This window comes from Hippoglossus stenolepis, chromosome 15 (genome assembly GCF_022539355.2).
Source record: "Hippoglossus stenolepis isolate QCI-W04-F060 chromosome 15, HSTE1.2, whole genome shotgun sequence".
NCBI classification, from domain to species: Eukaryota; Metazoa; Chordata; class Actinopteri; order Pleuronectiformes; family Pleuronectidae; genus Hippoglossus; species Hippoglossus stenolepis.
The window spans coordinates 22,782,783-22,798,768 of NC_061497.1; the positions used below are offsets into that span (position 1 = coordinate 22,782,783).

Consider the following 15,986-nt stretch of genomic DNA (forward strand, 5'->3'; position numbering starts at 1 on the left):
TACAAAACACAGACAGACAGAGATGTCTGGAAGTAGTAGATAGATGGTAAGAGAGTATCAAGCCTTTGCAGCTTGAAACCACTAAATGGTTCAGATCATTCACAACATGAATAATATTATTATTGTCAGTTTAGAAACAATGTTTCTGTTCAGTGCTGTTGTTTTATTAGATACCTGAGCTGGAAAGGTCAGGAGACCAGCACCGATGAGACCGTGAGATACGGCGCCACACCATCCATCGCCATCGAGTCCTCCAATAGGCGGAGGAACGAATCCTGTAAAGAAGAACACACAATTCAGGCCTTAATGGATTCTCTCATATCAGATTTGCTTCTTTATTGTCAATCAGGATGAAAAGTATTCATTTAATCTTTAACATTTCACTGTCACATGTAGCAAGCGAGTTAAAGCGACGTATCCCGATAAAAGCTATTTCTCTCAAGTTATGAAAAGGGTGAACATCAGTTTTACCTCAACGTACTTTGACTCTTGCTTTATTTCATACTTTACCCGTATCTTATATGAACAAAACCAAATTCTTCCACATTACCGATGACACTGAGGGACGTGCTGGCCGGTCGTGTGCCTCCAGGGTGGTGAAGGCCACACAGGCCCCGTGCCCAGGTTAGGAGTGTCGGCGACTCAGCTGAACACTCTGGCCGTAGGTGCCATCCGCCACCTGTGGCCCGTTACGCTGGCTGATTCCAGAGGTCTGGACTTCCCATCTGCCCAAACTCCCAGCTCGCTCAGGAAGCGGGGCGAGCAGACCGCTTCACACTGGACAGCCAAGAGTCTGTCCGGGGCGAGGGGCAGAGGGGAGGGGTGGATGGAGAGGGATGGAGGTTCTGAAAACAAAAGAAAGTTAATCATTTTACTCTTGTTCCCAATGATATCACGTTTATTACAGAGCTGGTGCTTATTCTATAACTTGTGTATTTCAGTGTGGTTTGGCGAATGCTGGTAATCTGGGACAATTTCCAGGCACCCAGCGTGCAAGGGGTTTCATGCATATGGTATAGACGGAGATTAATACTGATTGAAAGCCAAAATGTTCGAGTGGACAGAGATGATTCCGGACTCCAAGCCACATCCTTCCACCATTACTGAAAATCTGTTCCGTTGTTTTTGTGCGATCTTGTTTACAAAAATAAATAAAAACCAAATAACAAACAACAGGGGTGAGAACATAATCTTTTCCTCACCTACAATCTCAAGCTCCACATACCACCTGAGCCTGAAGATCTGGCCCAGTGCAGTGCAAATATACGTCCCGGAGTAGCCAGCACTTTCGTCTCCTGCAGGATCAGGGATGCATTTCCTTTCTGGTGCAAACCCTCAAAGTCCAGTGTGGCCCCTTCCTCTGGGTGTCAGCCACGGTCTGTCTTCCCGTCGTAGCCAGAACCAGTCGTCCTTTGCCTCTGAACTGGTAACGCCACTCGGCGGCGAAGCCCGCTCCCGGACAGAGGCGAGGAAGGATTGACCCAGAAACCACAGTCCCAGCAGCACTGGCTTCCCGGGCCGGGCCTGCACTGGAGGCAGTTTTACTGCTGACACTGAGGATCACTGAGGGAAACAGACAGAAGTGAGGAGAGAGATTCAAACTACCACATACGAGCTCAGGTATGATAAACATGTTCCTCAGTGTTACCATTTGGCTCTTTGGTTGCCGTGGGAGCCCGCATGATGCTGGAAATGACCAGCTGTTTGTTGAGCTGATGGCGCGGCGAGAACCAATCAGCTTGCAGGTACACAGGCTGAAGCCAGTGACTGTAGGTGGAGCAACCCATTTTAGTGTGGAGGGCTGATGCAGGAAGGGGCTGATCTCACTGGGCCTTCTGCAGCAGGCTGGTGGGAGGCGAGGACTGGTGGCAGAGCGTGGCAGGGTCTGAGGACAGAGTCAGAAAGTTAACATGTAACCATGGACTGTAGTTGAAGGCAGACCAAGCGCTTCTCCACTTTCTCCAAAGGTCCAGAAATGAAGCCAAAACATCCTGAATCTGACAGCTGCCATCTTGTGCATTTGGAGCCAGGGCTGCGTAGTAGATATCGGAGGACAGGCATGACAGCAAGGTCCCGTCAGTCTCATTCTGAAGCTCACCTGTGATAAAGAAGACTCTGTCAGGTTGATGTCGGAGAATCTGTTCTGCGCTGCATCTCGGCTGTTTCGTCTGTCCTGATATAACAGGACAAGTAGCTCCTCATCGCTCCTCCTCGACCACATGGTCCTGTACTAACCAGCACTCCACCGCCGGACACCTGCTGCTGCTGCTGCCAAGGCTTGGGTAATTTAACAAGAAAATGACTTGAAATAATATAAATAAAGTGTTAAACATGAGTTTAACAAGATTACCTAATGCTGATATTATAGCCAGTATTATTGTGTAATCAGTGGTGGGGGAACTCTCCATCAGTCCCCCTGTATTTACCAGTGAAACACAGAACCTGCTATAGTTACATTCACTAATAAGTCTGTTGCAGTTTCAGTGTCATAGGAAATGAAAAATGAAAATGAATTATACATAATGTCTTCTGGGAAAATATTAAAATATATTTGTTAAAAATTACAGTAAAACTCTGATTAACTCCAGGTAACAACAACAACAATATTATTATTATTATTATTATTATTAGTAGTAGTAGTAGTAGTAGTTTTTTTGTTCACTCTGCACTTTCGTTTTCTAGCTTGGTGTAATAACATTTTCCACCACGAGAGGGCCCCGGGGTACACAACGTCACTGCACGCTGCAAACCAAACTCCATTCGAAATATACTAAAAGTTTAAAGTGATCTCACATGGGCCATCATTAAATAAGATATTTGACAAGTAACTGTGTCTTTATGCTAAATTCGGCTCATATATATGACTCCACACACACACGTTTTACTGTATTACAATAGAAAGCTGAAACTGTCTGTTTGTTCTAAATGGATTAGATTCATTAATTAACCTAAATGCAGATTTATGTATAAATTACTTAATTGCTACTAATAAATGTGTATTTAGGTTTTCTTTGTGTCGCCCTTTAAAAACAATATTGTCATTATTATTATTAATTCTCTGCCGGTTTCCGGAGGAGAATCTGGACAGAGGTCACACAAGGACAGAAACACAAACACGAGTTGGTCTTGAATAAAGCTTTTGGTTTTATCTGGGTTGTGATGAGTCACCATTGCTGCATCAAAAGTTCACAGCTTAGCATTTTTACATATACTTTTTAACATGCAAATATTCTGTATGAGATTATTGCATCACATATTTTCCTTTATACGATGCAGTGTCTTGTCATTTTTAAGTGAATGTCACGTGTGTGTGTGTGTGTGTGTGTGTGTGTGTGTGTGTGTGTGTGTGTGTGTGTGTGTGTGTGTGTGTGTGTGTGTGTGTGTGTGTGTGTTTGTGTGTGTTACATGACAAAGTTTGATCACTGTTTACCTTTGATTGTGTTTGTGTGCAGGAAGTATTCTGTTGGACACCAGAGAGAATTTGGACAAACAGGGAGGGGACCGGCCTCAGTGTCCTGAAAGGGCAAATGAAACCATCAGTGTGATCCCGCCCTCAGATCAAACATCAAGACTCAGCCGTCATATAACCAAGAAAGCAAACAGTCATGGGGTTTACCAGAAACAGGGATGTGCTGTTTGTGCCTGGTGGGGGCCTTTGTGGCACTGTGAGAACTGAACAAGAGATCTGCCATGCACACAGACACACACATATAAAACGCTGTCCTCCTCCAGGATTTCAGAGGGCATTATGGACTTGTTGATTTTCTGGAGACTTACTCAAAACCTTCAGTCCTACCTTTCAAACTAAACCTTCAGTAAAACCTTATCCAAAACAAAATATCATATAATATACTGTATATATAAAACAACACATCAAGTCTGGTTTGAGCCACTTAGATTAGTCGTCTACTCTTACAAACTTACATTATTTCCCTTAAACAACTGTTCAGGAAATAATCTGGTGTAATGATCCAATGTTCCTCTAAAAGAAATGATTGGAGAAGAAAACATTTAGAATGAGCAGGAGAACTTGATTGTTCTTTCATCCTGCACGACCCCTCAGGTGTGTGTTGGGACACTTCAAAAATGGGACAAGAGCCAGGTTCTCAATGAGTGGACATCACTACCTCACCCAGTATATTTGTTTAACTGTCTCGGTGAACTCCTTGTGGTCGAGTGTGGGATGGCCTTCGTCGGCAAGCCTCGATTGTCAAACATCGATTCAGTGGAACACGAATGATGCGGCATTTTACAAAGTGCTTGGTGGACAGAAAGTCGAGGAAGTGAAACAGAAATGAAACACGACATCAGCTGTTCAAACATCAACAGAAGAGTCAAATTTCTCTCGTCTGAGCAGTTTTCAACAACACAACAGAACTGAGTCTGATCTGATGCTTGTGTTCAGTTTCTGCTGGTTTATTATTTATCTTGTGGTGAAACAGGCGTAAAAAATATGGCTTCCACGTTCACTATCTTGTGTTATTATATTGTCTGTCTTAACAATGGGGCTCATCTGTGTTAGTTAGTTGTTTGCCTCTGTGGGGGCTTGTTTTCAGGTTGTCTGTCCGTCCGTCCCATACTCATGACTTTGAGATAGATCTGGGATTCCTTGAGGGATTTCTTAAAATTTGGTACAAATTTGGATTCTGGAGCAAGATGATTAGTTTTGGTGGTCAAGGTCAAAGGTGAAGTTCACCTGGACTCACAAAATATGTTTTTGGCCTCTTGAATGTGACCTCTGATGACCTCTGGAGGGAATTTCTTCAACGAGATGAACTGGTTCGATTTTCAGAGTCAAAGTAAAGGTCATGGTGACCTCGTATGAATCTGGAAAAATAAATGTGTGTAGAAAGATGTGGGCAAGCTGCACTGGGTACAAATACATGATCCTAAATACAATAATCCTATAAACAGATTATCTTACAAATGTGTTGCACTATTATAAATGATCTTAAAAATATATTATCCTACAAGTACAATATCCTACTAATACATTATCATACAAGTACAATATCCTACAAGTACAATATCCTACGAATACATTATATACAAGTACATTATCCTACAAATACATTATCATACAAGTACAATATCTGACTAATACATTATCCTACAAGTACATTATCATACAAGTACAATATCCTACAAATACATTATCATACAAGTACAATATCCTACTTGTACAACATCCTACAAATACATTATCATACAAGTACAATATCCTACAAATACATTATCATACAAGTACATTATCATACAAGTACATTATCCTACAAGTACAATATCCTACAAATACATTATCATACAAGTACAATATCCTACAAATACATTATCATACAAGTACAATATCTGACTAATACATTATCATACAAGTACAATATCCTACAAATACATTATCATACAAGTACAATATCTGACTAGTACATTATCCTACAAGTACAATATCCTACAAATACAATAATACAATAAACACATTATCTTATAAATGTGTTGCACTACGTATAAATGATCTTAAACATATATTATTCGACTCTACAGGGTGTGAAGTTATAACACTACGCAGTTCGTTACTTTCACTTTTCCTTCTACAACCTCCCAGTGGCTGATTTCACCCAGTTTTAAGTGACGTACAGGCTGATCCTAAATTCCCATTGGCTCAGGACTCCCCGCCCCTGGTTGTCCTCGTCTCCCTGGTTTCGTCTTGTCTCACTCAGTCAAATGTCTGTGGAGAAAGAGCTCATCTACCTTCAGCCCAGCAAAGAGGAATACACCACCGCGCTCACCATGTTCGCACCTTTATCCTGCTTCTCTGGCAGGAGCACACAGCGCGACGGCACGTGAGTTAAAGTCCACGTTTCTGCTTTTTGTTGATTGTGTTTGGTCGATTTGAAGTAGAGAAAGTAAAAATGCTCCATGTTTCTAAAGACACTAAAATGATTTGGTCTATTGTAAGCAACGATGTTTGGTTCCTTCGTTGCAGATTTGAGAAGTTTAGTAACGTTTTAAAAGACATGATTTAAAAGTTCATGTTGAGTGAATGTCATCGATCTCATGTGAGAAGGAAAAGATTATATTCTATTTCTGAAAAGATCAACTGAACAGGGACTTTTTTTCACACGGATCTGACCGATTATGACTTCATCTCCTGGTCAGAACCATTAAGATCGACACGGTCCGAGCTGGTTCTGGACGAAATGACTGCAAACGATTCTGAAGCGAAAGAGTCCAACAGACTCCGATGAATCGAAACAGTGAAAAACGAAGCCACGTTTAAACTCAGCGATGAAACAGGAATCTTGTCTTGTGCACATTACTTATGAGACTTTATTGTTTCAGACTTATTTATTCATGACGTCTCATGTTTTCATGTTGGTTTATAAAAAAGTTGTGAAGAAATAACAGGTTCCAGTCTGTTGATATGAATCAAGACTGTTATTGATGTAAATATATATATTTTAAATTATCATTTTTAGTTATTTATGATTCATCTCCAGCAGCTCCAAACACCTCAGTTATTCATCTAAGCTGTGAGAAAACTGACAAATAAGGCGACGACTCGGGTTTCAGTTTGTTATTGTAGTCAGTAGATAGCGCTGTTTTCCATAGTAACGGGAAGCTGCTGAGGACAAACAGCTTCCTCTTTGTTGGTACAATGTTCGGCATGTTTAGTCTGATAAAGACCGTGAGTAACATCACTGACATGAGATATTACTAATTAATGATCTGTTATCAATGTGACCTCCTCCTCCAATACAATCAACACATTGTTACTAACACAAAACACAAATTCATCTCTGATGTAAATGATGTCCAGTGAAAAAGAAGCAGGGAGACAGAGAATCAGGGCGAGGCTGCCTCCATGATGAATACATGACAGATGTCTGTTCATACTTTCTAATGTGATAACATCTGCACTGAAGCCGGACTGCTTGATGTGAGTCTGTCACAGATATGAAGGTATCAGCCTTTATGTTTGCTCACATGCACCAAGTGTATTTTTACACAATAAACAAAGAATAAGTGCATTTATCACATCTTCTTTAAAAACAGACATTTTATTTCTTAATTCAAGTTCTGTTTGGAATAGCATTATCAGATTTATAGTTATTTATAATGAAACTTATGTTCAACATTTAAACATCAAGTCTCAATTACATGTCTTTGTCATAAGTATTTGACTTTGACATCCTTAGGAATCAGAGCCAAGCGTACAGATGAATTATCTTCGTCGATGGATCTGAATCAAATGTTGTTGACAACCTAATGAACATGTTGTCGTGTTATTATTGTTGTCAAATATTTCTACCGAGTCTATACATTTAAAAAATAGTCAAAGCCCTTCTGTAACAATGTCCGCTTTGTTTTGTTAACTGAGTCAGTATAAATGTATATGTGTATATATGGATTAATATATATTGATATATAAGAGAGAGAAACCAACTATTTAAGGACTTTAGAATAAAAGTCTCATCGACTAACCTGGAAATTGAAGTAGTTTCACTTCACATTAAATACTCTACAGTAGAAAAATATGATTTCTATTATTAAACATTTAGTCGTTAGATTGAATCCATTTTGAAGGCAGTAGCAGAATATTCAAAGTAAGAAGTCTGGACTCTGGAGCAGGCGTTTATCTATGAATGTGTTTTGTGTTTGTTTACCTCACAACAGCTGAAGTTGTCTTGAATGTGCTTCATGTCTTCTTGACTCTCAGTGATTTATAAGGCAGATCTGAAAACTAAAGTCATGACCCGAACTTTTTCTTGCAGAGATTCACTCTCTGAAGTATTTCAACACTGCGTCCTCTCAAGTCCAAACTTTCCCAGGTTTGTGGCTGTTGGTTTGGTTGATGACGTTCAGATGATTCACTATGACAACCCAACACAGAGAAAAGCAGAACCCAAACAGGACTGGATGTTAAAACGCAAAATGATGCAAAGTACTGGGAGAGTGAGACTCAGGGTATTTGAGTTTCAGCAGTGGTACAAAGTCAGCATGAAACAGCAAGGCAGCTTCCAGCCAAACTGGAGGTTTGTTTACATTTCACTCTCTAATAATAACACAACACACACACATACACACACTCTCTCTCACACTCTCACACTCTCACACATGCACACACTTACACTCGCACACATAAACACACACACACACATACACACACAGTCACACTCACACACATAAACACGCACACACTCAAACAAACGCACACACACAATCTCACACTCACACTCACACACATAAACACGCACACACTCACACAAACGCACACACACAATCACCCTTGCACATTAACACACACACGCACACAATCACACTCACACACATAAACACACACACACACAATCACCCTTGCTTATTAAAACACACACGCACACTCAAACAAAGGCAATCACACTCACAAACATAAGCACACACAAACAAACAGACACACACACACACACACCAAAACATCCACTACTCTCTCTCACAGACACAATTACGCTAACACATCAAAACATGCACACACAATCACAAACATGCACACAATCACGCACACACAAAATCGCACACACATAAACATACACACACAATCACAAGCACGCACAAAATAACACACAATCACACTCACACACCAAAACATGCACACACAATCACACTTACACTCACACAAACGCGCACACACAATCACACCCACACACACAATCACACCCACACACACATAAACGTACACAAACACATTCACACACACAATCACACTTACACATTAACACACTCACACACAATCATATTCACACACACAAACACAAAAACACACATTCAGACACACACTCTCACACGCTCACAAACACACACACTCACACCTTTACACACACACACACACAAATATACAATCTCACTCACACACATAAACACATGCACACATTCACACACACACACACATGCACACACTCACACAACACACACACACACATGCACACACACAATCACTCACACACCAAAAACATGCACACTCACACAAGCATAACACACAGTCACACTCACACACATAAACACACACACACTCACACAAACGCACACACACACAATCACCCTTGCACATTAACACACACACGCACACAATCACACACACACAATCACACTCACACATAAACACACACACAATCATAACGCATTAAAACACACACGCACACTCAAACAAAGGCAATCACACTCACAAACATAAGCACACACAAACAAACAGACACACACACACACACCAAAACATACACACACTCTCTAAGACACAATTACGCTAACACATCAAAACATGCACACACAATCACAAACATGCACACAATCACGCACACACAAATATACGCACATAAACATACACACACACAATCACAAGCACGCACAAAATAACACACAATCACACTCACACACCAAAACATGCACACACAATCACACTTACACACAATCACACCCACACACACATAAACGTACACAAACACATTCACACACACAATCACACTTACATTAACACACTCCACACAATCATGTTCACACACACAAACACAAAAACACACATTCAGACACACACACTCTCCTGACTCTAGAAACACACACACTCACCTTTACACACACACACACACATATACAATCTCACTCACACACATAAACACATGCACACATTCACACACATGCACACTCACACAACACACACACACACATACACACACAATCACACTCACACACCGGCAATACACACTCACACAAGCGCGCACACACAGTCACACTCACACACATAAACAACGCACACCTCACACAAACGCACACACACAATCACCCACTTGCACATTAACACACACGCACACAATCACACACACAATCACACTCCCACACACATAAACACACACACACAATCACCCTTGCTTATTAAAACACACCACTTTCCCTCAAACAAAAGGCAATCACACTCTGAAACGCATACACACACAAACAAACAGACACACACACACACACACACCAAAACATGCACACACTCTCTCACCAGACACAATTACGCTAACACATCCAAAACATGCACACACAATCTGAAACATGCACACAATCACGCACACACAAAATAGCACACACACATAAACATACACACACAATCACAAGCACGCACAAAATAACACACAATCACACTCACACACCAAAACATGCACACACAATCACACAGCACACTCTGACACACACAGTCACACTCACACACATAAACACGCACACACTCACACAAACGCACACACACAATCACACACACACACAATCACCCTTGCACATTAACACACACTCACACAAACGCACACACACAATCACACTCACACACATAAACTCATAAACACACACACACAATCACCCTTGGTTATTAAAACACACACGCACACACAAACAAAGGCAATCACACTCACAAACATAAGCACACACAAACAAACAGACACACACACACACACATCAAAACATACACACACTCTCTCTCACAGACACAATTACGCTAACACATCAAAACATGCACACACAATCACAAACATGCACACAATCACGCACACACAAAATGGCACACACATGAAAACATACACACACAATCACAAACACGCACAAAATAACACACAATCACACTCACACCAAAACAATACACACACAACGCGCACACACAGTCACACTCACACACACATAAGCACGCACACACTCACACAAACGCACACACACAATCACACACACACACACAATCACCCTTGCACATTAACACACACACACACACAATCACACTCACACACATAAACACAATCACACTCACACACATAAACATCACACACACACACAATCACACTTGCTTATTTAAACACACACGCACAACACACTCAAACAAAGGCAATCACACTCACAAACATAAGCACACACACACACCAAAACAACCACACCTCTCTCTCTGAACACAATTACGCTAACTTGCATCAAAACATGCACACACAATCACAAACATGCACACAATCACGCACACACAAAATCGCACTCACACAAATGTGCACACACAATCACATTCACACACATAAACATGCACACACAATCACACGCACACTCACACAAACACGCACACACAATCACACGCACACTCACACAAACACGCACACACAATCACATTTACACAAAATCACACCCACACACATAAACGTACGCAAACACACACACACACACATTCACACACACAATCACACATACACATTAACACACTCACACACAATCATATTCACACACACAAACAAAAAAACACACATTCAGACACACATTCACACTCACAAACACACACACTCAAACATACATATACAATCTCACTCACACACATAAACACACATACAATGATATACACACACACACACACAATCACACATTTAAACACACACTCACACATTTAAACACGCACACACTCACACAAACGCACACACACAATCACCCTTGCACATTAACACACACACGCACACAATCACACACACACAATCACACTCACACACACAAACACAATCACACTCACAAACATAAGCACACACAGACACACACACACCAAAACATACACACACTCTCTCTCACAGACACAATTACGCTAACACATCAAAACATGCACACACAATCACAAACATGCACACAATCACGCACACACAAAATCGCACTCACACAAACGTGCACACACACTCACATTCAGACGTATACAATCACACTCACACACATAAACATGCACACACAATCACACGCACACTCACACAAACACGCACACACAATCACACACACACACATAAACACACACACAATCACATTTACACAAAATCACACCCACACACACATAAACGTATGAAACACACACACACACACACACATTCACACACACAATCACACATACACATTAACACACTCACACACAATCATATTCACACACAAACAAAAAAACACACATTCAGACACACACTCTCACACTCACAAACACACACACTCAAACATACACATACAATCTCACTCACACACATAAACACACATACAATGATATACACACACACACACACAATCACACATTTAAACACACACACACACACACACTCACACATTTAAACACACACACAATCACACTCACACATTTAAACACACACACTCACCCATTTAACACACACACACACACATTTAAACACACACACACACACACACTCACACATTTAAACACACACACACACACACACACATTTAAACACACACACACACACACACATCACATTTAAACACACACACACACACACACAAACATTTTCATTAATTAGATTTGATCCAAAATATTTACTAATTAATCAAACTTGTGATCAATAGATTTTTAAATGATCAGAATTTTTTTTATCAAGTAAAAATCTCAAATGTTTTGTGATGTTTCTTAAATATTAGAGTTTGTTGCTTCTATTTTTCTGATGAATTAAAAACAGTCACAGACATTTTCATTACTTTCTGATATTTTCTTCAGTTTAAACTTGTAATTGATTAATTTATAAAATACATAATCAACAAGAATGATAAGTTTGAACCTTAAATATATGAAATAAACAGCAGAGCAACAGGTGAACGTCCCTGTGCTGACCACAGTGTGTCCACAAAGTAATAAACACAGCAGAGAATTACACCTTAGATCAGATTCACCCAAACACAGAGTCAAAGCCAGAAGACATTTAGATACTGTAGAGCTGAAAAAGACATTTAACTTCTGACCTGATCAGCAGAAAATAATAAAGATCAACAACTGTGAATTAGTTGTTATCAGTAAACTCTGTGGAAGGATGTGTTGTGGGTCAGAGAAGAACTCATGAAACTCAGGAGCAGATCAGGGGCTGATCCAGGAACAGCTTGTATCTCTTTGGGCTTTTCAACGTTTTCCTTGATCTTCAGAGAGTGTGTGTCTGTGTGCGTGTGTGTGTGTGAGTGTGTGTCTGTGTGTGAGTGTGTTTGTGTGTGTGAGAGAGAGTGTGTGTGTGTGTGTTTATATGAGAATGTGTGTGTTTGTGTGTGTGTAAGTGTGTGTCTGTTTGGGAGTTTGTGTGTGAATGTGTGTTTGTGTGTGTGTATGTGAGTATGTGTGTGTTGTGTGTGTGTGTGTGTGTGTGTGTGTGTGTGTGAGTTTGTGTCTGTGTGCGTGAGTTGTGTGTGAGAGAGAGTGTGTGTGTGAGTGTGTGTGTAAGTGTGTGTGTTTTTGTGAGTTTGTGTGTGAATGTGTGTTGTGTGTGTGTATGTGAGTATGTGTGTGTGTTTGTGTGTGTGTGTGTGTGTCTCTCTGTGTGTGTGTGTGTCTCTCTGTGTGTGTGTGTGTGTGTGTGTGAATTGTGTGTGAGAGAGAGTGTGTGTGTGAGAGAGTGTGTGTGTGTGTGTGTGTGTGTGTGTGTGTGTGAGTGTGTGTTTGTGTGTGTGAGAGAGTGTGTGTGAGTGTGTTTGTGTGTGTGTGTGTGCGTGTGTGTGTGTGTGTGTGTGTGTGTCTGTGTGTGTCTCTCTGTGTGTGTCTGTGTGTGTGATAACAGCTCAGATCTCTGTCTCTCTCTCAGGTGTTCACATTGCCCAGTACATGTCTGGATGTGAATGGGACGATGAGACTGGAGAAGTTAAAGGTTATGAGCAGCATGGTTATGATGGAGAAGACTTCATATCATGGGACATGGAGACAGAGACGTGGATCGCTCCAACATCACAGAGTGTCATCACCAAACTGAAGTGGGATCAGAATAAAGCTCTACTCGCTCAGAATAAGAACTACCTCCTCCAGGAGTGTCCTTTCTGGCTGAAGAAGTACCTGGAGCAGGGGAGGAGCTCTCTGCTGAGAACAGGTGACATCACAGAACCTCCATCAACTTAATGTTCCTCTTTCTTCCTCTGTGGCAGCGAACGAGAGAAATACACAGAAGCTCTGTCTCCCTCTCCTTCTCCTCCTCCTCTCTCTCTCTCCTCCTCCTCCTCTCTCTGTCTCCCTCTCCTTCTCCTCCTCCTCTCTCTCTCTCTGTCTCTCTGTCTCTCTGTCTCTCTCTCTCTCTCTCTCTCTCTCTCTCTCTCTCTCTCCTCCTCCCTCCTTCTCCTTCTCTCTCTCTCTCTCTCTCTCTCTCTCCTCTCTCTCTCCTCCTCCTCCTTCTCCTTCCTCTCTCTCTCTCTCTCTCTCTCTCTCTCTCCTCCTCCTCCTTCTCCTTCTCCTCCTCCTCTCTCTCTCTCTCCCTCTCCTTCTCCTCCTCCTCCTCCTTCTCCTCTCTCTCTCTCTCTCTCCCTCTCCTTCTCCTCCTCCTCTCTCTCTCCCTCTCCTCCTCTCCTCTCTCTCTCTGTCTCCCTCTCTCTCTCTCTCTCTCTCTCTCTCTCCCTCTCCTCTCCTTCTCCTCCTCCTCTCTCTCTCTCTCTCCCTCTCCTTCTCCTTCTCCTCCCTCCTCTCTCTCTCTCTCTCTCCCTCTCCTTCTCCTCCCTCCTCTCTCTCTCAGCTCTTTTCATGCCTCCTCTCTGGAGACACCTAGTGGTCACAGGCATCAAGCTCTCAGCTCGTCCGTCCCTTTGCTCTGAACGCGATATCTCCAGAATGTCTTGAGGGAATTTCTTCAAATTTGGTGCAAACATTCACTTTGACTCACAAATGAACTGAAAACATTTTGGTGGACAAAGGTCAAAAGGTCAAGGTCACGGTAGCCGCACAAAGTAGCCGGAGTGTCCTCCCTCCTCACTCACTCACTTTGCACTTTAACAAAAAATACCAACATTAATCAGAAGTGATCAGGACCTGTCCACTACAGGAAGTTTACTTAATACATATTGTGATATAAAACCTGTCAATAAATACTGTGATATTACTTTTACGTCATATCGTCCACCCCGGTGTCTTTGCATCACTTCAGCCTCTGTCTCTCACTCACATCTCACAGTTTGTTCACTTGTCTCGTATATTAACACACATGACTAATGCAACATAAATGGAATCAAACAGGAATGATGTTATTAGTGTGCAATACATTATAATAACCCATAAACTGTCTTTCTTTATCCTCCCCAGAGCTTCCCAGGATTTCTCTCCTCCAGAAGTCTCCCTCCTCTCCAGTCAGCTGCCACGCTACAGGTTTCTTCCCCGACAGCGTCATGTTGTTCTGGAGGAAAGACGGGGAGGAGCTTCATGAGGACGTGGACCTCGGAGAGGTCCTCCCCAACCATGACGGGACCTTCCAGATGAGCGCTGACCTGAAGGTTTCATCCATCTCCCCTGAAGACTGGAGGAGGTACGACTGTGTGTTCCAGATCTCTGGTGTGAAGGAGGACATCGTCACCAAACTGGACAAAGACTCCGTCGAGTCCAACAGAGGTGAGACTTGAACCAGTGAGGACGCTGGGACACACATTTCATCTACAGTAACAGTCCTGCAGGTCATGTTTGCTGATGTGTAGCAGGAGAAGTTTTCTTTCATCAATGTATATAAATACATTTCGATCAGTGTTATCAAGTGGAGACGTGTCGTCTGTGTTTATTTCCATTAGTCTATGATTTCAACATGTGAACATTATAGTCACTGTTAAGACACAGACTGCTCTGCTCTGTTGTAGAAGATGAGTCCATGAAATGATTTAGTTGCAGAGTAAAGTTTAAGACAAACCAGCGTGAATAAGCACAGATACAGTCATTATGTACAGAAGAAAACTGAAAGTAGAAACACCAGCAGGACAAACTCACACGTTTAGTGTCTGTGTGTGTTTGTTGTGTCTCAGGACAGGATTGTGGTTCAGGAGATTCTTGTCGTCCAACCTGCTTCATCTGTTCAGGTTGTGATGCTTTGTTTTTTGTCCGCTCAACAGAAGCCCATCAAGCGTGACCGCCTGTATCATCATCGCTCACCAAGCTCTTCGCTCTCGCTGTCGTCAGCTGTCATTGGACTCATCGTGTACAGGAGGGAAAGGTAGAGACCAACACAAACTTTGTCCAATAGTTCTCTGGTGTTTTGATTTTGTTT

The 15,986-nt window shown here is 41.8% G+C and overlaps 1 protein-coding gene and 1 pseudogene across 1 annotated transcript; one reads left to right on the top strand and one right to left on the bottom strand.

The window, feature by feature from the left end:
- Window positions 1-625: 625 nt before the first annotated feature.
- LOC124854892 lies at window positions 626-4,218 on the bottom strand (annotated as a pseudogene).
- Window positions 4,219-5,718: 1,500 nt separating this feature from the next.
- Window positions 5,719-15,406, top strand: LOC118122500 (H-2 class I histocompatibility antigen, Q9 alpha chain). The gene is given in 8 exon segments (XM_047343585.1): window positions 5,719-5,837; window positions 5,981-5,994; window positions 7,770-7,805; window positions 7,808-7,915; window positions 7,918-8,010; window positions 8,013-8,030; window positions 13,566-13,844; window positions 15,041-15,406. Coding segments are annotated over 8 exon segments (981 nt in total). The 3' UTR covers window positions 15,355-15,406.
- Window positions 15,407-15,986: the final 580 nt, after the last annotated feature.